The sequence below is a fragment of the Trachinotus anak genome, unplaced genomic scaffold (assembly GCF_046630095.1).
Source record: "Trachinotus anak isolate AG129_WGS33_773 ecotype Australia unplaced genomic scaffold, CSIRO_AGI_Tana_v1 ptg000001l, whole genome shotgun sequence".
Classification (NCBI taxonomy): Eukaryota; Metazoa; Chordata; class Actinopteri; order Carangiformes; family Carangidae; genus Trachinotus; species Trachinotus anak.
In genome coordinates this window covers 17,239,245-17,266,125 of record NW_027273852.1, presented here as the reverse complement: position 1 = coordinate 17,266,125, position 26,881 = coordinate 17,239,245, and the positions used below count along the sequence as shown (strand labels likewise).

Genomic DNA, 26,881 nt, shown 5'->3' with positions numbered 1-26,881 from the left:
ACAGAATCAGCGTGCGACAGAGATTTGGTAAAATTATGTCATCCTGTTAGGGTGAGGCCACACTGTAATCCAGTGTTTTAGCAAATGCGCTCACTTTATTAGGAACACTTTACTAATGTTTGGTATTTCTTCACTTTGCTCTCAAAACGGCTGAAATTCTACCTGGCATGGATTCCTCAAGATGTTGGAAACTTTCCTCTGAGACTCTGCTCCATGTAGACATGACTGCATCACATCATTTCTGCAGATTTGTCAGCTGCACATTCATGCTGCCAATCTCCTGTTCTAGCTCATCCCAAAGGTTTTCTACTGGATTCATGTTTGGTGCCTGGGGAGACGACTGAAGTTCACTGAACTCACTGTCATGTTCAGGAAACCAGTATGAGGCTACATTTCTCCAGTCTTCAACTGTCCAGTTTTGGTTCGATTTGGTTTGAGTCTGTGTCCACTGCAGCCTCAGATTTCTGTTCCTGGCTGACAGGAGAGGAACCTGCCATTGTAGCTCATCTGCCTCAAATATCAACGGGTTGTTCATGCTGAGATTCTTTTCTGCTCACCACAGTAGTAAAGAGTGGTTGTCTGAAGTAACCGTAGCATGCACGTCAGCTAGTCAGACTAGTCTGGCCATACTCCTCTGACCTCTCTCATTAACAAGGTGTTTCTGTCCACTGAACAACTGCTCTTTGGCTTTTTTTTATTTTTGGCTCCATTCTGATAAAAAAAAAAACTCTAGAGACTGTTGTGTGTGAAAATCTCAGGAGATCAGCAGTTTCAGAAATACTCATATCATAATATCTCATACATCATGATAACAATCATGCCATGGTCAAAGTCATTGAGATCACATTTTTCTCCCATCTGATGTTTAATGTGGACATTAACTGAAGCTTCTGGCCTGTATCTGCATGGATTTATGCATTGTACTGCTGCCATATGATTGGCTGATTGGATAATTGCATGTATAATAAGGCGTACAGGTGTTCCTAATAAAGTGCTCAGTGATTGTACTTAAGAGACTTTAGTTTGTCTACCAGGCTTCTACACTCTGATCAGGAATTTTAAAACAAATCTGAATCCAAGTCCTGTAACTAAGGACTAACTGAAGTGTAGGAACTGCATTATTTGCCACCTTCTGCCCATGAAACCTTGCACACTGATTTCCTCTGCAGCCTTATTCACAACTATCGGCTTTGCAGCTGTCATAGATGGAGAGAGATAAGTATATTAAGGTATTGTGGTGTAGCAAATATGAATTACATTGTTCACCCAACCAAAGTAACCCAAGCCATGAAGAAACACAGATGCATTTTCATGTTAAACTTGAATTAAAAGAGTTCTCCAACGATTTAGCGGAGCTTGTCAGAACAAGCAATATCACCTTTTTCATCCCACACAATCTTCTTCCATGTCTGGTGCATACGTGACACAATGCAACTCCACCACTGACAGTTTGTTTGGAGATTCAGGTGTTGCTGCGTTCATACCGAGTAAGAAATTACAAGCTCTGACTTTGAAAAAATCATTTGAAAGCATGAGCAGGTTGAAATGTTCGCTCAGTAACACGTCATAACAACCACAATCATGGCGTCCTCTGTCCTGACTGGTAGTGAGAGTAATTTTACAAATGCTATTTAATTACTTTTAACAAGTCATTTGCTATTTACTGATATATTGACATTCTTAATATATTGGTGAAGTCTGTCTTGCTGAACGCACGCAGCTGCAATAATTTATTTGTGTTCTTTGTAAAGACAATGTGGAAATTATTAGTTTACACATTACATAACTAACAATTAATGTACCAGTTTAAAATCAATCCATTTTTAAATGTATCTAGTTTGTGGACATATTTAGTGTAATTCCTGAGTGACCACTGTCGTGTTGGTAATGAGGCTTTCTCTACTATTTCTACAGTCTTTGCTTGTGGTTGACTTGAAAAGTGTCAGATACATGTCTAAATTATGAGTGACTATTTTTAAAACCAGAATAAATAAATACATCTACTCATAGTCTGGTTGTAGGTCTAAACAGTTTTCCTGCAATCTGAGCCTCTCAGATTTGATTAAAATTTAATTTCAACATAACATTAACTCAGAGTAAGGTGGACAATTAGACACTGAACTCAGCAGATTCTATTCATGTCTTAGCCTCTATGGAGCATCTGCAGCTGCAAAGCAGAACTTTAAAATTAATTGGAGTTCATGTGTTTAATATTGTAGTTTTGTTATGGGGGAGATAAATGCATAACCATAAATACAGACTGAGCAATAAGAAAATAAAGACCATTCACATGCAGTAGCACTGTTTTTCCAGTGTCTTTGACACAGGCAGGTTAAAAGGTGAGTGACACAGAACACATCATTCATTACACTCAGACTGGCCGTTGAGAAATTCGGATATGTTGCATGTATTGGGAATTCTCCAGATCGCCTCATTATCTGTGATACCCTGGTGCTCAATAACACTGGACAGATGAGTAAACAGTTGAACAGGCCTGCTTTGTTTCATCTGCTTAGAAATTTACCTTCCAGCCACTAAACATATGCGTATAATTACACTGTAAGTCCAACGTGACCCATAGCTATCAATATACTAGATAGATAATTTTGTGCATCTCTGAAAAAAGCAAAAGATCAGAATTTCCTGACAGAGCCATAATGCAGCAGTAAGAATGAAGCTAAAGTAGGTATTTTACAATTATGGCATCTATAAATTAAATATTCTGATGAAGCAATCGTTTTAACATCTTAAAATTAGTTTTTTTTACACTAGAGATACAGTAGGGCATAGTGGGGAGATTTGAAGACACATGCCTGCTCTCACAGGAAGCTGGACAGAAAATGAATCATCACCAAGTATGAAAAACTCCGGGCTGCATGTACTCAGAATAGTTTTTAACACTGAAGTAGGTGAAACCCTGACTAAAATCCTTACCCAAACCATGTCTGCAGTAATGCAATTGCACCGTAACTGAATGACCTTACCCTAACTGGAACTTGAGATAAAAACATTTCCAGAAACGTGTTGCAGCACTTTCAGTCGCTGCTGAGAACAATATCAACTTTTGTAGAACATTAGCCAGAGACTGACTGCAGTAATAATGGTCAACTGATACAAATCTTTCCTTCTTTGAAGACCTTTCCTTCTTCAAAGACATCTTCTTTGAAGATGTTTCAATTAGCATTCATTCATTCTTTTATTTTTTCCACACATACTTAGTAATACTAAACAATTGTTTAAGCATAAAATCTAAAATAGCCTTAAGTGATGAGTGCATTTTATAAATTTGAAGATGGGCTAAGTCAGCAAGAAAATAGGCTAGTAATGCAGAGACCAAAGGGTCAAGTGCACCAAACTGCTTGAGCTAGATCAGTTGCTTCTAAAAATTGTCCTGACAACTAGATAATGTCAATAAATGACCCCTGACACCCTCAGAAAATTACATTTATCATTACTTCTCTTTTCAGCAGGGCTCAGACGCCCACTCACACTGAGATCAGACATACAAACATCACAGGATGGCCTCAACAAGAAGTCAAAAATTACAACACAGCGATACAAATTTCTCTGAAGCAGATCTTCATGTGAATGGTGAATTCAACAGAACTGCATTGTGGAAGACTTTAAAATGGCGTTCCCACTGAAATATGATGTAGGAGTCAGTAAAAATGAAATCGTGCAACTTTGTGAGAAACATGTATTACAACATGTCTCTTTTCATCGTATGCAGCCCATCAAAGACAAAGGACAAACTCATCTTTTAAAATTACTTTTTAAAGTTTATTCAAAGAAAAAAGCTTTCAGGAAAATACATGACTTCCTGTCATACACAGAGAGGACATAAGTTAGAGTAGCATGGCAGAAACAGCAGAGGAAAAATACGTCGCCTCACGTCCAAGCCTGCAGGGAACGCTACTGCGATGTTTCCACGTTGAAGCAGCGCTATGTGAATACCTGAAATGAACAACATGTGTGTTCTTTATTGTTTTTGTAAGTAGGTGATTTAGTGGGGTGGGGGACATGACAAAAAAAAGAAAATATCCAATAAAAACCGGGCTCAAAAACAAAGAATTAAAGAACCGAGACGCTTACGCGTTAAACATAAATACTGTGATGCACATTAGTGTAACAAAACATTGCCCCTGTAAACATTTTCTCCACCTAAGGTGAGCGGAATAATATTAAACCACCGCAGTCGCATATTTACGTGTATGTAGACTTACAGAAACAACAGAAACTATAGTTAAGCCTCTCAACTAGCTCTAAAACTTAAGAATACACAATTCTTCAAGTGATTTAAAAAAAAAAAAAAAGGATTTCCAAGTAGTGGTTTTCATAACAATATGTTTACATGTTTTATATATTGCCCTCTTGGCACTTTTTCCAATGTGAGTCGGCAAGTAACTGCTTTTTCTCATCAGATATAGACTTAAAACTCATCCTATTTTTAGCCCATGAAGAATATCAATAATAACCACAATTTTTTCATGAAGTCAAAACAGCCACTCATCAAGGCCTTGATGCAATAAGAGACACACACTGGGTACTACTGCACACACAGACCTCAGACGACACAGCACTGGGGTCCACACAGCTTCTCTGTACAAGGGGGAGCGAGTGTCAAAACACTGCTTGTGTGTGTAGTTGTTATTGACAGGGGAAAACTTGTTTGTCACCTGACATGATTGGACATGAAGTCAGCGCACAAATTGAACTCTCCCTTCCCCTCCACCCCCTTCTTTTTCAGAGATTTATGTGCAATCTTTCAGTGTCGTCGTGGAAACGGAGGAAAATCTAACCCAGCAGATGGCCTGAAGGAGATCGATGCTGCAGTTTGCTGCTCAGTCTTTCACATATACAGACAACTTAAATAACAGCTGGAGCAGGAAGTGGAGAGCACGAAAGAGAGAAAACTATTTCTTCCCAAAAAGTGGGTTTCCGTCTTCAGTTTCTTCACAAACAGCCGAGTGAGGAAAAGTTCTGCTCCATGTTGCCTGTTTTGTGACACTTCATCCCAGTAACACTGAAATCCAGAGTCTGAGTTTTGAATTGATAAGGTTTGTGTCCTCATTTGATGGAAAAAGAGTGCCTGACATACGCGAAGTGGACTTGCATGATGTCGGAAAACTCTACTCAGCTCTGATGCACTCAAGGCGTTTGCTTCCTCACAGAGTCTCACAGCTGTGGAAAAGGTTCTGATCGTCTTTAACTCGAAATTGAACATCTAGGATTGATCACTTGTGACAAGATACAAAGCAAAAACATCATCTCATGCCTTAGACCACCACACAGTAATAAGTCTTTCTACATTCTGGACACTTAGTGCATTGCATTCATACAATTGATACAAATGAAAAATGAAAAGATTTGCGATAATGAAATGGAAGATAGAAAAAACGCTTTCCAGAAAAACTGAATCAAGCCTGCTGACTGTACGTTTACCTCTCTGCCTCAAAAATCCAATTTGTCGATGACACCAAACTCTCCGACCACACACGCGCACACACTTACTGAACTTTCCCTTCTACTTTATCGCTCCATTATCATCTTTTTTTTTTTCATTTTATATTTGACTATTCACAGCAGTTCAACTTTCCCGAGTTGAGTTTAGGTCGTCATGTTTGACTGGTGGGGGGGAAAAAACATGACCACTGACACTATCCAGAAGCTTAAATTAACTTTTATTGTACATAGACACCTTCTATTTATTTTATTTTTTGGACCACACCCACATCACTTTCTTCTTAGACAAACACACCTCGCACTTCTGTGGGTTCAGAGTAAAAGCAAGCAAACTGTGGACTGTGGGTGGATGTGCGTAAATCTTAAAAAAAACAAAACAAGGTAAAAGACATGTTCAACTCCACATAGTTACACTTATCTTCAAGGAATAATAATAATAATAGTAATAATTCAAAAAATACTATTCTGAAATCCATCTGCTTCAACATCTTTTTCTCTCTCTGTCATCCCCCTTTTTTAAAGCACCTGTCCAACAACACAATACTTCAACGACACACGCACACACACCCTCCTGTCAAAATCCCATCAGTCAGACTTACAGTAAAACCTCAAACTTTAGGTCCCTCCCACCTGTGTGTCACCGTGATGAGTCCCACCAGCTCTGGGGTTTTACACTTTCCCCCTGGCTGACAAGTCTTGACCTCTAACCAGCATGTCAGCAGTAATTGGACCAAACAGAAGTACATTTACACACACTACTGTAGCATTAATACAACAGACTCTGACCCCACCGGCCCCATGAAATGCTCGCAAGAGAGGGCGGAGGGCAAGAAGATGGGGCAGAGGGGCAACTCTCTGACAAGAGGCAGACCTGCAGAAGGTAGTAGCAGTAGTAGTAATAATAGTGGTAGCAGTTAGAAGACCTCAAGCTTACTGACCAGCCCAGGAGCATGGAAATGATGCAGAGGTACAAAATCTATCCCATCGCAATCTGATGAGCACCAAGAAAACGGAGAGGGAAACTAAAGGTTGTTTGTCCCCTTTTCTTGAATTCACATTAAATTTATTTCTACTTCCTTTCATGTATTAATTAATCACTGATTTTGTTTTGTACGCAAAGCCGTCCCTTCAGGTGTTTCAGCGGGTGATGACTGCGTGACCGGTTGTCACTGCGTGGCAGGTGGCCCCCAGAGCTTGGATGCAGCAGAGGAAGCTGAAGCCACAGTTGTCGACTGCTCCTAAGGGCTGGTTGGTGGTCGTTTTTTGTTCTCTTTTGGTTGTCCAAGGGCTGATGAGACATCGACGGTGGGTTCTGAGATCCAGTGTTAGCGAGGGTGGAGGACAATGAGGAAGATGAGGAGGAGGAGGAGGAGGAGGAGGAAGAGGGCAGTGTGTGGACCTCTACCAGCTGAGCAGGTTGCTTCGGCCCAGAGTCATAAAGTAGACTTGGCTGGAGCCTCCGGACCGAACGGAGGCGAAGAACACCTGAAGAAGAGACACAGACAGATGGATGAGGTATGATCACACTCTCCTTTCACTCCTTTCATTTTCAGGTACAGTTCAAATTTGAATACTTCTTATATCAACTGATATAAACATATAAAATGTGTTGTTTGTTCTCAGGTCTGGATCTGGATTTCTGACTGAATGACAGTATCCTTAATATTATTTCAAACTAATATAACTGACGATAAACTTAAATTGTGTGTGCAAATACAGCAAGATTATCGATATTTCCCATCTTGGGTTTGGAGACGAGTCCTAACTTGCGCAATTTCATTCTAATTTCATTCACATTTTACTTTGATTTGTTTGGCTGTACAAGCACTTTGTTACTTGTATTGAAAAGTGCTATACAAATAATTGGTCATAATAATTACTGTTAGATATTTTCCATTGACCTTTTAGCCATTATTCAGTCCATGGTCACAGGATTTCTTTAAATAACTGGTCAGTAGATTTAAATAGAAAAATCAGTCACATTATTTCTCCAGTGCTAAAAATATATGTCAAATGTCATGTACTTGGGTCTTTCAAGTTTTACTGTAAAGCTTTTTCTTTATATGCTGACTGGAATTGAGCAAACCTTTGAGAAGACAAACTAGTGCGGTTTTAAAATTACTTCTGCAGCTGACAGAGCTGAACCTACAGAGGCCGAGCAAACTGAAAGTGACTTTGGAAACTTCAAATCTGTTGCCTAATTCACTTTGAACGGCGAGGGGATATGAGAGCAGGCTCCTCTGTGTCCTCTCAGATGCCCTGCAGTGATGTCTGACAGCACAGTCCAGCATCCCAAACAAACAAACAAACAAAACCCTTCTTGTATAATGGATGGTTTAAGTTTAAACTTTTAACACGCTGTGCTGTGGTTTCCAGAGTTGATCCTTCACCACAATTTGTGCCTGTTCAGTTTTATCTAGCGAGCCAGCAGCTGACTACAAGATCCCAGATTTGCAAGAATCATAGTCTCAGGTGAAGCCACTGATTGCAGTATTGATAAGAAACTCATTCCATCTCACAGATCAGATTATAATGTTCTGTTGAATGTCTACATGGAGGTCTCACCTTGTCATTTCTTTCACAGAGGAACTTGAGTCTCTGGGCTCTCTTGTGCATGAAGACACCGTCCAGATGACCAGTCTCCACCGAGCGGATCTCTATGGCCTTCTCCCCCCAACCCATGATCTGGTTGGAACGAATGTAGGCTGCGGAGAGGTATTTAATTTAATCAGTACACTAATATTTATGAAAAATATGTATCTTCATAGACATACACAAGGTTTACTGAACTCTTTGTCTGTATATGTATTTCCTTTGCAGCTGCACAACACAAATGATCAAAGCAAGTTGCTTGTGTAGGTGAAATACAATAGCAGTGTGCAGGTGTAATTGTGTGTTAGATAATCAATGTTAAACAATTCATCATGAAGAATCTGCTCCATCAGGAATGTATTGAACAATAAATGTGTAAACTTGTTGTGCCACATGTTTGAGAAAGTAACACAAAGTGAAATTCTCTGTTCATTAAAATAAAGTGAAAATAATATGGGTTCTGGATCAGTGGTTCTGGGTTCTGGGTCACACAGGTCAGGAAAAGAATATTTTTCTCAGATTTTTTTCTTCTAAAATAAATTGTACCTCTTTAAGACCTCAAATAAAATCTGTTAACAACTGTTTAATACAGTGTGTGGAAAATTTGAAGAAGTAGACGTGTATTATTTGATTTTAGGCAGTTGTGGGGTAAAAAGTTATTGAACCACTCATAAACAAAAAAGTATAAAGGGTAGCTTTTGCCCCCATCACTCACCCACTGAGGTGGGCATCTCGCCCCACTGCAGCACCACATCCTTGGTGATGCGTCCATAGGTGTTAACGTAAACACCCTCGTCCTCGTAGCACACCAGTAGCTCGATGCCATCGGTGTTGGGCAGGATGATGATGGCGTGAGACTGGATACTGGTTTGGATCTGCAGGGAAACAACACCAACATGGTGTTGAAGTACGATGAATAGGAGGAAACTCCAATCACAGCCGAGTTCTCACGATAGCTCCGCAGCCCGGGATAAAAACTGAAAAAGGATTTAAGACACTGGCAAGCATGCAAGTGAGATGTTTGTGTGTTCTTACGTGTGTGGGCAGGTAGATGTCATAGACGGCCCCAGAGTCAACATCCACAGCATGGAAGCCTGAGCATGAGCCATAGATGACCTTTAGCCTCTGACCTTCCTCCACAGTCAGGTCGACCAGCAGGGGTTTGTGCACCAAGTCACCGAAAGACTGAAGGACACAGGTCAGAAAAACAAGTGTGTCACTCAGCCAGCAGGAGCTTGAGCACCACATCGGTAAATATTTGCCAGGGCACAGATTATCACTACTGATAACAAGCTGTAAAAACAAATGTCAGTGAATCTGTAGTTAAAACAACACATAACACAACTTTCTAAGAAGATCATCTTTGATCCGTGTTAAACCCTGGCATCAGCATGCATTCTGGGATAATACAGCGATAAAAATACAGAGACACACTAAAGTTCCCATCCACCCAACCAACTTTAGAAATATCATACACACTGGCTAAGCTAGTCAATTTACTCACTTTGAAAGCCATGAATTTATGGTAGGGCTTAGGTGCCCAGGCGTAGACCTCCACTGAGTTCTTCAGGGCCAGAACCAAGAACTTGATTCTCTCATATTTCACTGGGGAACAAATATCACACAAAACATTAGAAAAACACAAAAGTGCATCAGGGTAAGTAACCAGCATCAGCTGACTCTCCCTGCCACTTTGATAGGTTTTCTCTCCTCTGATTGGTAAAATCTTCAGAGATACAGCTCAGATGTTAAAGTTACCAGTGCTGTTCGACAACAGATTTTTTGGTCAGACAAAGTAGCAGTCAGGCTCATATTTCCCAGCAACTGATGTTTTTTTTCTTTTTAAAAGCAGGAAAATCAATTTAAACTGATGTCTATTTGGATTTCATGACCCCATGTATGATTAGGTCATTTCTTTTTCTGATGCAATTTTCAGTTTATAGAAAATGCATAAACTGTACAACTACAGAGTGCTTGCATTTGAATAAAATTATCATTATTGGCCCTAATTTTCATATGATCTTATCTTAAAATTCTGGCTTGTGTGTGTCAAGCCAGGGTATGAATGAGTTCATTTACTATGCACTAAATATGAGAAGAATTAAAGGAAAAGATAGGGATTCAATTAAAAGCCATTTAGAATTTTATGAATGTATCTGAACAAGATAATTTTTCATCTCCTCTTAAATCAACATAGTTTTGACTAGTGTTTATATTTTCATTTGCTTTTTCTGTTCATTAAAATTCAACCAAGATGCATCAGTGGGAGACAGTCACAGAAAACTGTGCAGAGTTGCATGTGGGCAGTGTGTTTCCCACAAATATTGACACACATGAAGAAAACTCCTTGACAGGAAATGGATGACAGCTCTGATCGGTAGAGAGGAGTTTCCAACAGGAAGTGCCTGTCTGTGGTCAGTGGCTTTACCATCACCAAGGACATTCTGAATTTTAGACAGGACAGCTACATGTCCACTCGGGTGTCCTTACCGCATTATTTCTTAACTGAGGGCTTTCCTTCCATCATTTATCAATGACATGCTGTCGTACACATACACTCCCTCTGCATCTTAAACTGAGTTTGGGATGTTTGTAAACACACCATGTCTCTGTCCAGATGTGGGTGGGTTTACTACTGATGGGAAATGTGGACAAAGCAGCAATGGTCAGCTGAACAGATACCTTTGTGTTTGAGCTTTAAAGCCGACATATTGTAAACACAAGGTCAACCAGATGAATTAGTGATGAAGTGATGAAATGGTATTTAGACACTGTCACAGATTTCAGTGTAGTTATGGGTATGACATTAGTGCCAACCATATTCTTATACTAATCCTAACCCTTAACCTTATACCAAACTTTACTAATCATTACATTATCATATCCATTATCAACACAGGAAACGTGGGAAGAAAGTTAAGAGGGATGATATGCAACCAAGGTTCCCAGGCAGAATTGAACCAGGAGGTTGCGATTGCAAAGTAGCTCCAGGTCAAAAGGAGGCCCAACCGTAACCGTCCCTCAGCCCAGGCTGTCATCCAGTTTACCATCTTGAAGGGCTGTTTGCAGGAATTTCTGCACAGAAATGTGGTGAAATCCCTATTTTTTTATTTAGGAATATGACCTACCAACTTTGTAGTGGACGCAGCCCTCTAGGTCTCCTACAGTGGTCCAGCCCTGTTTCTTCTCCACCTCAGGGTCATTGTGCAGGATCTTGTTCCTCAGCCAGGACAGGTAGTAGACACGGAGCTTGTTCTTCTTACCTGCCGTCAATTGAGAAAGATCAAGTCAGGATTACATTTCACTTCAAGTGTTGCAGGCGTTTTTACCTCTTTGTACTTGGACTAACACTGAAAGCCACATATAATGTCCTTATTGGCTGCTGAGTACGTGCTGAGATTTAATTCTAGCTACAATGATTCTCAGTGTTCAATTTGACCTGTCTTGCCTTCTTGCCTTCTTGCGTTCTTGTCTTTAATGCTGCAATAATCAGCCCAATTAACGTAATATTTTAGAAGACCCTGTGGTGGGATTTCTCTCCTCCATCCTGTATGTCTGCAGTATTTTGCAACATTTCAGGAAGTTGGTGATTAAGTGTGGGTCAAACTGGGACAAAACAACATGTAAGGGAACACTGTGTGACTAGGAGTCCCTCTTTTTACTGTGCGTCTTGTTAAAAAGAATAACAACAATAAAAAAGACAGAGGTTTTCTTTGTTTGGCTATAGGATGATAGGAGAAGGGTCAGGTTCATTCATGATATATTCAAATAAATTATTACTTTCAGTCAGTTGTAGAGTCAAGGACCTGCCCAAAGAGGCACAGTCAGTAACCTCTTTTAAATCACTTCTCAAAACTCATTTTTATAGACTTGCTCTTAAGTTATGTCATCTTTTTATTTATTTTTCATTTCTTTTTATTTTAATCTTTTCATTATCTCTTCTTTACTTTGCTGTTTTTACTGTGTAGTGCTTCTTCCTCCTTTACATTGTTATACTTTTTCTCTCCCCTCTGTTGCTTTTGACTAGCATTGATTTTTAATTGTCTGTCAAAGCACTTTGTAAACCCTTTTTAAAGGTGCTTTACAAATAAAGTTATTATTAATGTTATTATTATTAATGCACATATCCTTTAAGTGATAAGGAAAAATGGTGAAAAATCTGCCTTTGAATGTGCATTGAAGCAGCAGTTACACAGCCTGTGGCTTTTATGTTAGATAACATATTCTTGTATGACCACTGTAGGTAGGTAGGTAGTAGCAGGCCTGACAAAAGGTTGTTGTGTACATCCTAAATGAGATCTATTTCAAAATGAATATACTTGTATCCATCAAAAGCATGCTGTAAGACCAAGTATGCTTTAGCACTAGCACTAGTTATCCATTTGTGAATACTTGCAACTGAACCCAAAACGCATCTGGAAAAGACACCTTCTTACAAAGATAACTATTGGTATCTTTTAATCTGGTGTTATTTTTAAAAATTGCTTTAATGTTCCCTGAAACACAAAAGCACCAACAGTATCAGTCAATAATGCAGATAAAGTCTTTTGATAACAATGAAGTGCATGGTCAGATCAAGAAAGCTCATACAGACAGAGAGCCTCATTTATACATCAGCCTTATTAGCGCACCTGTTTGTTACAGTGGTAGCCCACTCTATCTGCACTGCCACTATTTCCACTAATGCTCTGAGAAAATTTTAACAATCTAAGCTCCAGTTACATGTGGTCTTACAAACTATTTGTCTCTCAAACAGTGGAGTGATACAACTTTCCATGACGCGTATCTTTGCATGTTGGTAACGCAAACACATTCTGTGGCATTTCATTCCATCATGGAAAGCGCAAGTTTGTGTCAGCGTTACATATTGTGCACACACATGACGTGGTCTCAACAGGCGAAGATTTACTCAATATCCGTTTAGCTCAAAATATTTGTTGTGACACTGCACTGCCTCTTTGTGTGGGTGAAATTGAGAAAGAGGAGAAGTCAGAATGTGGATGCACTTTCAATCTGAGAAATTTTGGAACTTAACTGTGTGTGGGGACAAAAATATTTATGCAACTTATGACACAGACACACAACTTTTCTCACAGTATGTTGGTTCTAGCAGGTTTCAGTGTGTATTTGCAGATGTGTGTGAACACGTGCGCAAGTCTGGAAAAGAAGTTAAACAAGACAAACAGTCTCCTGACACAGCAGGCGTAAACAGAAGTGAAACTCTTCTTTTAGTCTCATCATTAACTCACACTACATTATTTACACCTAACTCTGTTGGTGTGCGTCTGGGTGTCTGTGCACAAGCATCTGCATGCACGATTATATTTGTGTGTATTTTAATTGTAATTGTGTCTGTCCATATCCCACTTATGTGTGTTTACACATTGGTTTCATTGTATCTCATTGATCAATCCTACACTAATTTAGCTGCAAATGTAATTAAACTATCTTTAAAATGTTTGTGCACTCCGGGTCTTACTCCTGTTGTGGGGACCAAAATCTGTTTATACAGTCACATTAAGGAGACGTGTCTTCTTTATGGGGACAAAAAGCAAGTCCCATAATTTAAATCATTACATTTTAAGGTGAAGACATGTTTTAGGTTAGAGTAAGGTTATGTTTTGGTTAAAGGAGCTGTTTGTCAGTTTTGCTGTTGCCAACATTAGCATTAACAGCTGTTTACTTACCAGTCTAGAAAAAAAACATTGTAAGTTAAACATCAAACTTCATTCTTTTAGCTGTCTCCAACAGTTGAGAGCATCCCTCTTGTGTTGCTACTATTACTATCACGTCTTTTCTACTGAAGTCTTATCACTTTCCGATACTGAGTCACTGTACTGTCCAGTCTGCCCTGAAGAAGTAGAGCTGTTCAGAAGACGCATTATAACCTCTTGTCTTGTAAATGTCACAATGGCTGAAGCGCTTGGCAACACTGGTCAGTAAACAGCTGTTAATGCTAACACTGGCTATGTGCAAACTTCCAAGTAGCTCTTTTAGGGTTAAGGTTAGAGTTAGGCAAGAAGTAGTTATGGTAAAGGTTAAAGTAAGTCTCCAGCAAATGAATGTAGGTCAATGTTTTGTCCTCTGAAGTCACAGAGACATGAGAGTGTGTGTGTGTGTGTGTGTGTGTGTGTGTGTGTGTGTGTGTGTACCTGATATAGTGACCAGTACGTTGAGTCCCTCCAGGACATCCATCTGCTGGAAGCGCCGTCGGTTGATCAGAGGGTAAACCTTCCCCTGACCACTACGATCTAACAGCATCAGACCGCTCTCTGTTCCCACCAACAGGTTCACTCCTGCACGCACACGCACACACGCACACACGCGCACACGCGCACACGCACGCACGCACGCACGCACGCACGCACGCACGCACGCACACACACACACACAAATTTAGGACAACACCAACAATAATGACCACAGTTGGAAACACACTGTGCAGTCTGGACAGACAGATGGAGTACAGTAGGTAACTTTACCAGCATTTTACTGCCACCAGGTGGTGAAGACTTTTATAGCTACAACTACCAGAAAAAACAGATTATTAATAAATACTGGCACACCATCTACCAAAATCATAATTCAGTAACATTACACCTGTTAATAAATATATATTTATGGGAAAGTATGTGTGTGTGTGTGTGTCAGCATCAGTTCTATCTAAATCACTTGGATGATAATGGGGAAAGCAAATAGTGTGATTTCTGGAAATGTAGATGATATATTTAGACCTAATAATATAATAATAAAATTTACATGAAAACCTAAAAAAGTGACACATTTGAATTGTGTTTCTCAAAATTTAAAATCTCCCGTTACCCCCCTTCCTTCCTGTCCCTCCCTTGTCCTCCACACACCTCCAGTTCTCCAGTTTCTTCATGGTGATGTCACAGTTAACACGCCACTTATTTAATGATGTGCTGATCTGCTAAAATGAGTTTCTTCTTACCCCAGAGAGCAGCACACAGGATCTCAGAGTTGAACCTCTTCTTGTATTTGCGGATCTCTGGCGTGTCGCTCTGAGGGCGAGTGTTGACCGGGTTAACGTTGACCACGGAGCCCTTCCGAGATGGGTCGGCCCTCAGCGCCTCTGCCAGCCGGGCGTCGTTGCCATAGCCTAGAAGGTCAAAGGGAGGGGCTTAGGAAGGAAGGTGTAGGATGTAGAATTTACCAGGCAGGGTGGGGGTCAGTCAAATGGTCAGCATTAGAAAGGTGGATGGATCTCCTTTGATTGCTTTTGTTAATCATGAGTGATTGAATTTCATAAAATAGTCTGAAATCGAAAGCTGTGGAAGTTAATGTAGAGCGGAGTCTGAAAACAAGCATCATTTCACCATTTCACCAACTGATCTACTCTAATCCTGAAGACAATTGTCCATCCAAATTTCTTTAGCAGTGGTTGTAGGCCACTTAGTTCAGGGCAACAGAGTGACAGATATGATGAAAGTATCTTGTTTCTTATGTAACCTGGGACACATAACAAACTGTGCACCCTCAAAACGCCTCTGCAACCACTGCAACATATTATTTGATGGTATCTGGGGGCCACAGCTTGTCTCCACCTCTTAAATTGCCGTCTGGACTTAAAACATCTGTAGGAAAATCTAAACTCATCAAATCAGTGATTAAATGCAGACTGAACAATCTAGTATGCTAAAGGGGTCAGTGGCTGGTCACCAGCTGCATCAGGTGAGGTAATGACTCAGCATACCGCAGTCCTTAGGGCTGGAAAGATCTGGTTTTGGTGATGGCCAATCCTCTGAGGGATGGTGGGAACAGGAGGATAAGAAAGCTTTGTTTGTAAACTGTGGCAGCTAACAAGCTCTGTGACCTCTGTGAGTCCACGCTAACCAATTGCTTTTGGTTTGGTTTTGAACTTTTCTCTGAGAAACATACACACACTTGATCTTTACCTCTGTTGTCCCCAGGGGAACCTGGTTTTGATTTTGGTTCATTGGCCACAGCTCAAAAGTGCAACTTGTGGCTTCAAACTACTGTGGTGGAGTTTGCAACAATAAACACTGCTGATTGGTCAAACACAAGATCAATGAGAATCTTGTTTTGTATACTATGTAATAAAAAACTGAATTATAACCCAAAAAAGTGAAGATAAAAAAGTAAATACTGTATTTCGTCAACCCTGACTATCCCACTTCTCTTAACTTATGATTTGTGCAAATTGATGTGCAAATTTTAAGTTTCTGAACTTTGTAGCTCATAAAATTTTTGCTCCTCCAGTTCCTGGAACCTTTGATGGAAAGGCCCTATGGAGGCCTGGGAGTGAAGTTACAAAAAGCACATCTTTATGGTTGTGAACCTTTTGATGTCAGATTTTTTCCCCAGTCGCCACTGGGGGAAGGGACGTACCGACATTGTTGAGGGCGCTGCCAGTGGATGGAGAGACCTGGAGAAGGCGTGGGTCGATGAACGGAGTGAAGGAGGAAGAAGACTTGTGTTTCTGCATGTTGTTACTAGACTGGCTCTACACAGAGAGAATAAGAGTCAGTGGAGACAGAATATCACAACTCTGAATGTCATTTTGAAAGATCAAAAACATATTTATATCATCAGATAAATATCAATGTAAACAATTAACAAGACAATGTTGTCAAACAAACTGGCAAAGTGAGGTGTCTCTGTATGGGTTGCATGCAAACACAATGGGGCATTCAATCACAGGGTAAAATTATAAATACTGAGGAAAAAGGCAAAAAAATGGTGGAGGGTGAAAACATATGGAGTGCTGTTGGCAGGAAGAACAAAAGGGAAACGAAACTAAAGTATTTCCATGGGAAATATACTTGCCGTTATGCTCCTAACTGCCCTGTTCACTATGATCTATTGTCTGGGGAATGTGAGAATATGATGCGTTTGCTGAAAATAGGCAACATCAAGGAATAAAATGAGATTTAGATGTTTTGGGGGAATGCTTGTAAAACCACAACTAGCCTCAGAGGACACTTCAGCAAAAAACTCTAAAGCAGAGCTAACAGGCCTGATGGAGCGATGGGACTGCAGCTGGAAATCCTTCCCCTCTAGTAAATTTGATATTTTTGTACTTCAGATTTAAACCTATGTAAAATAAACTTAACAGGATGTTCACAGGGCAAAAAATGAAGATTTGTTTTGTGCTCGTATTGTACTTCCAAAAGACTCCCAAAATACAGCTCTCCACCAACACTTCCATCTCTCTGCCAAAAGCTTGTGTCAGTAGAGAAGAAAATCAAGCGCCTGTCATGGCCATGTAGAGCTAGTGCCACAGGTGATCAGCAGGGGGCGCCCTTCCAAATCCAGGAAATAAAAATCGATGCAGGAGAAGACATCATGATCGTGGCTCGTCAGAAGCAGAATTTCACGTGTTTTTAAATAAGAATGTTAGTTTTACTAATGAACTGGGTGAACTGATTTCTACTGTGTTCTCATATAGCAGATAATTATGATTTTGACTTTTCCTGTTCAAGATTACACAAGAACTGGTGCCCCTAAACAGGCTTCCGTGTTGGGGCTGAGGGGACATACCTCTGCGAGGATGCCGAGCTTGTCCAGGGGACTCTGGGGGGACATGGAGGAGGGGCTGGCAAGGCTGGAGGAGGAAGGGGAGTTGGATGCAGAGGAGGAGGGGGAGGAATGGTGGCTCTGCTGGATCAGGTCAGGGAGATGGTGGATGCGGCCGGCAAAGCCGTTCCTGTCCGTGTGCTGTGTGGGGTGATGGTGATGGTGATGATGATGATGGTGGGGGCCGGGGGTGTGGTGGCCAAGACCTGGGCCCGACACTGAGCCAGGGCTTGGGGCAAAGCCTGCAAGCAGGCCAGGGGTCTGGGCTTGGCCCGGACCAGGGCCCGGACGCTTTCTGTTGTCACCTGCACTCTGGAAGTAGAAAGAGGGGTAGACGACTTTGGGTCTAGATGTGTTCCTGATGAGTTCAGGGGAAGGGAAGGTGTTAGCTAGAGCAAAGGGCAAACTACAGTGGCTACTCTACAGGCGGAAAGAAAACTCTTGTTAGTAGTCAATTATTTGGTATGATAAGATGGTAATTCAGTTTGTGGTGTTTATTGACACTAGAAATCTTTTGTGGTGTGTAGCAGTGCTGACTGCATGTCTATCAACTCGACTTGAAATAATTCAAATTCAAACTCTAAATGTGCTAAATGAACTGAAGATGTAACAAACCTGAATAAATGTTTGATAATGTAATAAATCCCCATTGTTGAATTAACTAGCAGTCTTTATGTGCATAATTAAAATCTGTGTACCCAACCTACACTAAGCTGCTTTGTAACTCTGGTGTTACACTCTGGAGCTACAGAGGATGCAAGAACAAAACATGATCAACACAACATACAAACAAAATGAAAAAACACTTGGGGGTATGAATGAACAAAACACACACACAAAAGCAGAACTGAAAGTATGTGGTAAATGACTGATGTGTTTGTCCGATTAGTTTTTTTGTCTTTTCAGCCTGTACCTGTCTGACGATCAGAGTGCTGTCTTTGCAGGGCGTCGAGCCTGCATCGCTCTCCCCTTCGTCATGGACGATCATGGTTTTCACTGACTCCGTCTCTCCATTGCTCAGCCTGGAAGAACTGCAGGACAGAAAGAGAGCTGTTCAGCACAAACACAGCGTGGGAAAAATTATTGTATATTGTTCTACATTTGTATAACCTAAGAAAAAATACAATCACTATATTCCCTATTTTAAGGTTTCATGTTAACCAACATGTGGTTCTGTGTAAGAGGAATCTGACCCACTGATGAACACTGTTGTGATCAGAAGTTAAGCTTGAGTACATACACAGCTCTGGAGTCCTCCGGGCCAGAGGTTGACTCTTCACCTGCCTCCTGGTCCACCTCTTCATCGTCATCTTCATCGGTGGTGTCTGACTCTTCACTGGAGGATGAGTAATCCGTCACTTTATTTGGGGGGCGAACATCATCCACGGCACGCAGCTCCTTGGCCAGAGCTGTCAGGTCCTAAAAGTCAGGTGGTGAAAGGTGAAACCTGAGTCAAAGGTCTTTTTTTTTAATGTCGTTGATTTCTATTTTTCTCCCTCTGTTGGAAGTTTGACCATTCACTCAGTCAACTGTCAGCTAAGATGTCATGTAAGAGTTTCAGTTAATCGTTGAAAAAAAGTAAAGCAGGAAACAAAAAGCTGCTGGAGAGGAAGAGAGGTTACAGAGGTACACCAGCCAATGTGAAGCCAACGTGAGAGCAGCAAAGCCAAGAGATGAAGCCAGGAGAGAGATGACTGTCGAACAGCTGATGCTCTTCAAGCTACTGTAGCTGAGGTTAGTGGATTAATTCTAATAATGAGACAATTATTAGAGCTGCAAAGACGAAAAATTATAACAGTATAGAGGAAAATGTAAATTCTGTATTGAGGTTAGAGAAGGCATGAGTTAAGAGGCTGCTGCCGAGTCAGAGAGACCAGTGGAGGAAAAGCAAGCGATACCATTCAGCCAGTGATCAATCCAAAGACAAAACAACCATTTCACAAAGTCTCCAGATCACATGACACAATCCAAATGATTCAGTTTATTACTATTCTCTCACACACACAAAAAAAGGAGAAAAATCTCCATCAGGCCACGTCAAATCATCACTCATCCAGCTTCCTGGGACACTTTGTAAGTATCACCACACACAGAGCACATCTAGATCTATCCCAGCTAGCAAGCTACAGAGCTGGCCAGTCAGCTTTGAGTCAACTCTCACCGCTGGTCTGCTCGGCCTGACCAAGTCCCTCCTCTCCTCTGGTTTTTTCCCAGCATTCTCTGGCCGTTGGAGGGGTGAGCCCTCTGATTTGGAAGATGCTGAAGGAGGTGGAGGTGAAACGGTCAGTTTATTCTAAAAAGTGATGTTGGACAAATTCAAAATTATTTGAATTATTAAATTCAAATGTTTGTGAGTGTTCACCTGCATGTTTGTTAAAAAGATATTTACTTCAGCTCAACTGTATGTTCAGGTGGTGTTTTAGTTACATCGTTCACCTCCTGCAGATTTGTGAGTGCTGATTTGTTAAAGTGTGTGTGGACTCACAGCGGGCCCTGAACCTCTCTCCAGAGCCGCAGTGAGAACTGGGCTGAGAGCTGCTGGAGCTGCTGGAGGAACTGGAGCCTCCGCTGCCGCTGTTACTGGTTGGTCTGGGAACCAGTTTCTCGACTCGCTCCCACAGCAACCGAGGCTCCGCTGCACTGTAGAGCCAAGACAGTCAGAGATGAAGCCATTGTAGAGACAGCAACGTTTAACTGGTAGGGTTGGAGAAGTGCCGTTGCACCTACTGCACTTTGATTTTTTTTATTCTGACACAGAAATGTATAGTTTTAAAGTCAAGATGCCAATTGCTAATATTTTGGGCTGATATTCAATATCTTGAAATTCAATTGAAACATTACTGTTTTGGCTGATGAAGAGCAGATCTGCTCGTCAGAAAACAATAAATGGTGAACTATGAAATTCACGAGAATTTTTGCACAATTGGTTTTTCAAACCAGTTTTTGCTTTTCCACCCTTTGGTTTTGAGAAAAATAAAAGCTGAATGAATGCTACAATGCCTTTACAGGCTTCACAGCACACTCGTACACAAAGCTACTCTAAACCACAGTGGGAAAGACAGACTGTAAAAGTATAATGTGGTTTAATATTAAACATAAAAATGAATATTCTGTTCAATAGTTTAAAAAAAAACATGTATTATTTTCATTAATCATTTCTCTGTAATGGCCATTAGATAATATTTTAAGTTCATGATGAGGAGAACAAAAATGCTTAATCAGTAATAGTGCAATAAGAGAGTGTGTGTCATTCTAGAGATAAAATAACATACAGCACTGCAGGGCGAGAGGAAGAGAAGGAGACGACATAGAATATCTCATAAGGTGGCTTGTGGTTTGGAAATAAAATACTGTGCCTGTGAAAGCACACATTCACACACAAGTCAAGAAGTATCACAAGGTTAGGCAGCTAGCACTATTACATAAATCCTCTCACACAACTCCATACACAAAGACTGTAGCAGCACAGACAGACAGTGAAGACACTGACTGCACAATCCTCTCTCCTGTCTGTGTGTGTGTGTGTGTGTGTGTGTGTGTGTGTGTGTGTGTGTGTGTGTATGTGTTAGATCTATCTCAAAATAAGGCAAGTGTTTGTTTTTTCCTCAAGAGTCTTTGAGAAAGTCACAATTTTTCATGTCCTTTTAATGACATAGTTGGAAACAGCAGCCTGGATTCACCCTGCTTCACAGCACCCTGACTCGTCTCCTGAAGGCTGCAAATGACTTTGTGTCAGAGACTGATTCAGATTCAACTTCCTTAAAATCTTCTGTGTAAACATACAGTCGTTGCACTAACATATTTTCCTGTAATGATATAACCAGTGAAGACCTACAGAGCACTATTGTGGACCCAGGTCTGTCCTATTTACTTTTCTCTCATCTGTAATTTGATGCAGATTTTATGTTACAGACCCTTTATGTACTGTGTGTAGCTTCAGGGATTTTCATCTACTATCAATACATTTACAAATTTAATAAGATATTGCAAAAAAAAAAACAAAAAACAGTTTCTCCCTATAATTGTGTAACTCAGACGCTTCACACAGTAAAACTCATAATGCTCAGTACTGCTCTCTAACTAACAACCTACAACACTAATCACTAAGCCGCTCCTCACTAACCATATAGTGGCACAAACCAAGGACTGAGCCTCATAATAACAGCATCTACATTTGACAAATTGTGAAATACATGAAGTCAATGAGTATTAAATGAATATCGTATTACAGCAAGCTTTTTTCTTAGGAAATCCTTTCTAGCCCATTTAATAATATTATGAACTGTGTGTATGTTTCCAAACCACAAGACTAATGAGATTTGGTACTTGTATTACAACAGAGAGGGGACTTGAATAATTGAGACAGAGTAGAAAAAGACCGGAAGAAGTGTGCCTTATTGAAGCAAAACAAAAATGTCAGTTTACCTGGCAGCACTGCGATGACCAGCATGGCTGCTGTGTGAGGCGTTGCCATGGTGATGAGGCGAGTCTCGCCTCGACAACACTGGAGACCTTGATGTAGTCCTGACAGGAACCTTTTATGATAAAGACAGTGACCAGCTCACATATACACACTCTCTGAGCACGAGTGCACTTGATAGTACGGTGAATGCACAAGATACAACGAACCTATTTCAACCTATCAAAATCCCTTTTCTAGCAGTTTTGTAGCAGCATCACAAATACCCTGACTGGCACCATCCTCGTCCTCTACAAAACTAAGATGATATCATTCTATCTTGTCTAAAGCTCAGGGATGTTACCTGAACTGTGCATATTCATTTCACCACAGTCACTGTTGCTTATGAGCTGTGGATCTCTAATATGGCAGCTCTTTCGCCTGAAATCACACTGTGTTATTATCAAACTGGCTACTGCCTGCTTGCAAAATAATCTGCAAACCAGGAAAATATGGGACTTCTCCAAAATGCACGCTTGTAAAATTCCACCCATGTATCACAAAACAAGTCACCCTCCATCATCTGAGTCTTGATCTCTCCCTACTACACCCAGAGCACCACTGTAAAACACACCAGTAGTCATCGGTCACACTGATACTGAGCATCAATTCATGAAAGCAAATGCAGAACATTTGATGGCATCCACAAGCAGCGCATCACAACACAGCCGTGCACAACATAACTCAGCTCAGTCAGTGCAGCCAGAGTCATTGAGAAGAACATAAACAGCCATTGTTTTGCTTTGTTTAGAAGTTTAAGTTAGGGGCAACATGGAAATGGACTGATGTTAAAGAAAGGTCACTCTTTCCTTAGTAACATCTCCCGTATTTCAGACTGAAATCTCTCCTGTGACGTCTACCATGTTTATCTCATGCTTGTGGAGACGTTTATGTTGTACTGGAAGTCTACAGTTAAGTCTCGGCAGGGTTGTGGTTCGGCTTGGCAGCAGTTCTGTTCATAACAGAGGGTTTCCTTTTCTGGAGGACAGATAACTTTGGCTCTGAGGACTAAATTTAGATTGTCCTGAACATTTTTAAATTTCTCACTGCCCACATTTGTGGGTAGTGCCAAATAGCTTTCCTGTCTTTCCTATACTTAGCCAGAGCATCCAACGCCCTATACATTCAGGTGGAAAAAACAGTTTTCTTCTCCTTCTTGCTTATTTTTTTCTCCCTATGTAGTCATTTGATGTCCTTTTTATGTCCTTGTGGTCATACAGTGAAGGACTAAATCTGTCTGAAGAGGGAAGATAAAGCAACATGAGAGAGATTGTCTCAACATGTCCTGCTGTTCAACATTGTCTCAGTACTTGCAGCTGGGTTATAAAGGGGTCACAGACTGAGTGTTGTGGTCATGCTACCAGCAGGTCACCTCTGTTTGTGTCAACACTGATTCATATCACACAGAGTGATGTTAACTTCCTCTGTCTCGTGATATTCTGTGAATCAGGGGAGTAGATTCGGACAATTATCTGATTTCCTCAGGAAAACTGTGGTAGACACTGAATCTTCTATATGGGGAGAAAAGTGATTTAAAGCCTCCAACCAACCTGCTCATTTAAAAAATTTCTATGTTAATTTAATGTGGATTTAATTAAATCACATATAATTCCCCTAAAAGCACCACGAGAAAAGAATGAATTATTGATAGCAGATAGAATCAGGCAGAGGGTGGGAAGCTATTAAAGTGATAAATTGAACAGTTCTGGATAATGACAGTTTGATCTCTTGGGAACTAGGACGATCGTCCCGTTCGGTCAGTTAACAAATGATTGTATCAAATAACTAACTACTGCTGCCAGGCTACACCGGGGGTCTTCCTGTCCTTACCCTGGGCGGGACCTCCTCTGAAGGGGCTGGTTCATGGGGCAAGGGCCTAGGCTGAGGGTGGGGTTGTGGGTCAGTGCGTGCAGGCGTTGATGATGAAGAGGATGGTGATGAAGATGGAGGATGATGGTGTTGGTGGGGTTCCTGGCTGTTGCGAAGGTGAAGATTGTCAAAGCTAGGGGCGAGCGGCTCGCTGAAAGAGTGTGACCGCGACACAATGGGTGGGGTGGTAGCGGAGGAGTTTGAGGCCACACTGCCACTGCTCTTTAAAGCAGCCAGGTGGGAACGGACCTTACAAACAACAAAAACAGAACACATTGGGGGAGGACGGGTCAGTCTGCATGCAAGGCACTCTGAAAAAAACAGGGGCTTCAGGGTTTCTTCAGGGGTTTGTCAGACTAGAGCCATACAGGAGCCTAAAGCAGTTCCTTGAGGAAGCCCTCTGTAAAAGCTTCAGTGTAATGTGATAACATTACTGGCTTCATGTTGTCCAAAATTAGGTCTTCATTATGGTTTTATTCAGACATGACACACCCAACATTTCCCATACAAAGGCTATACTTGGCCAGCCCACCCAGGTAGATAAAATCACTCAACTTCTGTGAATCTTACATCAGAACGCCTTATTTCACTCTTTCATACTGACTAATTTTTGGTCACACACCTGTTTGAGTTTGACAAGTGTGTGCTCCCATGCTGTGCCACCCACCACCACAAATCTAAATCTAAATCTGCACTGCACACCATTACTGAAACATTCATGATTTCAGCCCAGCAGTTGACATGGATGCAAATTTAGAGATTAAGATTAAATATGTATAGATGTATTACGGCGCGTGCATTTAGCATTGATTTAATCTTCTGCTGCTGCAGCCTTCAGGTTAATCTGCCCACACTCAGTTCAGACCTTGCTCTGTTGAAAGTGATGGAGGGCAGAATGTAAAGCGCCTCGGGCTCTTCAGATATGAATGTAATGTAAAGTTGGTGCCACGTTTACTCAACACAGTGCATGTCTGAAAGGGATTTGAGAGGTTCTTTATAGCAACTTTTTTCTTTTCCGTAACTAATGCAGTGATTTTCAATCTTAGTCCTCAGTGCTCAGAGCACTTCTGATTAATATTCTAGACATGGTGTCAGAAAGAATTTAAAACCAACCGCCTTACAGTACAACCTGGTAAAAATATGTATTCAGTGCTGAATACAAGAACCAAATTTAAGAACCACTGCCTTAAGATAATTTCAGTATCAGCTCAACATCACAGGAGTTGATTTCAGTTATTAGTTTGACTCCAACAGCATAGGCGGGATTATCAGAGAAATCAGATGGTGTAATGTTTGTTTGAAGATAAAACCTGAAGACATTTTGGTCTTTAGGTATGGCTCCAAATCTTAGCAGAGCCCCTAAAGATCCCAGGATTTTAGTGCGCAACAGGAGAAAAGAAGGAACATTCACAACCTGTTGTTACAGAGGCTGCACTTTTCTGAGAGAAGATTTTTCACTGTAAGAGTTTTTATTCCAGCCACAACTTTACTTATCAATTGTTGGAGGAAAAGTTGCAGCCTGAGCAACAAAAGGTCATTCTTTGGATTTTGGAGAGTGACACAGGGGGAAAGATTTCTTTCAAAGACAGTAACAACAACAAAAAGCACAGGTGGTAAATGGGGAGATGAAGCTCAGTGAATCCTGAGTCAAACTGGGGTTAAACTCTGGCTGCTCTCCTCACACTGTTTCTCATTTTTTGATTCAACTTGTTGAATATTCAGAATAACTGATAAAAACTAGTACTCTTGGGTAAATCGTTAATAACAAGGACAAAGTTAAAGTATGCAAACTATTGACTTACTCTTCATTTCACAAAAGACCCTCAGCTGAAGTGATTTATTTATTATGAATTAAAACTCATAAAGAGAGGTGTCTCCATATGTGTTCAGCTTTAAATTTAGTCTCCCATCAAGTTTTATTTACATCAATAGTGAGTGAGACTGGACATTGAAATGACATTGATATTCAGGGTCAGACAACCTCGGTCTCACCAGTTTTATGACTCAGGAGGACTGAGCCTCGTCACCAGTGTAGCATGAGCATTAACACATTAACACATGAACACAGGCTGGCATGCAAACATACGTGTGGGCAGGATCACATACAGGCCATACAGCATGCACACATTCATGGTCGAGGCAAGAAGGCTCGTAACTTTGTCACTGGACACAATGGTTCACATCGTGTCTCAGTTTTAGTTGTTTAAACTTAATGACAGAGGCCGGGTCAGTTAAAGCTCATATGAGATGTTTCAGAACAGTCAACTTATCTTGCTATTTAGTACGAAAACTTGCATTTAAATGTCAGTGAAGTGTCTGGAAACTGGGTACAGCATGAAAACTCCCTGACTGCAGCTTCTTATTTGGTTTATTTATTTATTTATTTAGTTCATGCTGTTATTTTCACTTCTATGAAATTAGCCTTGATCAGAAGACCTCAAGATGAATCCATCCATGATTGATTCAGAAGTCAGTGTATGTGTGTATCAGTGCTGAAACACCACAGCACATCTGAGCCTGATGACTCGTGGCTAATGAGAGAAAACTGATTAATCCACTTTTAACACTATGGCAAACGCACTAGTGAATTACATCATTACCCCCACCCCCATTTTGCCAAGTTACAGCATCGTGTCTGTATAATTTAATCTGTGTGACAGATTCAAAACAGATTCATTGAACTGTGATTATTCATGCTTAATGGATTGAAGATGACTAACACTGCCTGAGTCACCCTGCTGCAAAACTGGGTGCCCATGAATTATGGATGTTTTTAATCACCCGCACACAATGAGGAGGCACAGTGTGTAGAGCTGAGATGTACAAACCCCCAACATACAACCATACAAACATCCTCATGTTCACACAAACACACACACATACACACAATCAAGTAACTCTGTAATAATTACACATTTGACAAGTGGGAGGACAACCTGT

General features: G+C 40.8%; 1 protein-coding gene and 2 long non-coding RNA genes across 10 annotated transcripts in view; 2 read left to right on the top strand and 1 right to left on the bottom strand.

Moving 5' to 3' along the window:
* Positions 1-3,758: 3,758 nt before the first annotated feature.
* Positions 3,759-26,881, bottom strand: part of LOC139623159 (mitogen-activated protein kinase kinase kinase kinase 4-like) — a 98,820-nt gene continuing 75,697 nt past the window's right edge. For 2 of the 7 annotated variants that reach the window (XM_071481164.1, XM_071481179.1), the window contains 16 exons: positions 23,903-24,190; positions 22,039-22,148; positions 20,099-20,253; positions 19,775-19,872; positions 18,854-19,032; positions 18,527-18,644; positions 17,578-17,925; positions 16,426-16,540; positions 15,008-15,175; positions 14,208-14,351; positions 11,184-11,318; positions 9,560-9,660; positions 9,091-9,240; positions 8,771-8,930; positions 8,029-8,168; positions 3,759-6,948 (listed from right to left, as the gene is read on the bottom strand). In XM_071481164.1, the coding sequence (XP_071337265.1) occupies positions 6,865-6,948; positions 8,029-8,168; positions 8,771-8,930; positions 9,091-9,240; positions 9,560-9,660; positions 11,184-11,318; positions 14,208-14,351; positions 15,008-15,175; positions 16,426-16,540; positions 17,578-17,925; positions 18,527-18,644; positions 18,854-19,032; positions 19,775-19,872; positions 20,099-20,253; positions 22,039-22,148; positions 23,903-24,190 (2,493 nt within the window). In that variant the 3' untranslated portion in view covers positions 3,759-6,864. The remainder of the gene's footprint in view (positions 6,949-8,028; positions 8,169-8,770; positions 8,931-9,090; positions 9,241-9,559; positions 9,661-11,183; positions 11,319-14,207; positions 14,352-15,007; positions 15,176-16,425; positions 16,541-17,577; positions 17,926-18,526; positions 18,645-18,853; positions 19,033-19,774; positions 19,873-20,098; positions 20,254-22,038; positions 22,149-23,902; positions 24,191-26,881) is intronic. The other 5 variants (XM_071481206.1, XM_071481214.1, XM_071481188.1 and 2 more) reach the window with 4 other exon arrangements.
* LOC139623252 (uncharacterized) lies at positions 6,842-14,355 on the top strand. Of its 2 annotated transcripts, XR_011691460.1 has the most exons (7): positions 6,842-6,978; positions 7,087-7,116; positions 7,372-7,413; positions 7,874-7,935; positions 8,048-8,178; positions 9,103-9,253; positions 14,217-14,355. It is a non-coding gene; the product is annotated as an uncharacterized lncRNA (long non-coding RNA). The 2 variants fall into 2 exon arrangements; XR_011691459.1 differs by lacking the exon at positions 7,372-7,413.
* On the top strand, positions 19,210-20,259 carry LOC139623261 (uncharacterized). Its single transcript, XR_011691461.1, has 3 exons — positions 19,210-19,347; positions 19,828-19,895; positions 20,123-20,259. It is a non-coding gene; the product is annotated as an uncharacterized lncRNA (long non-coding RNA).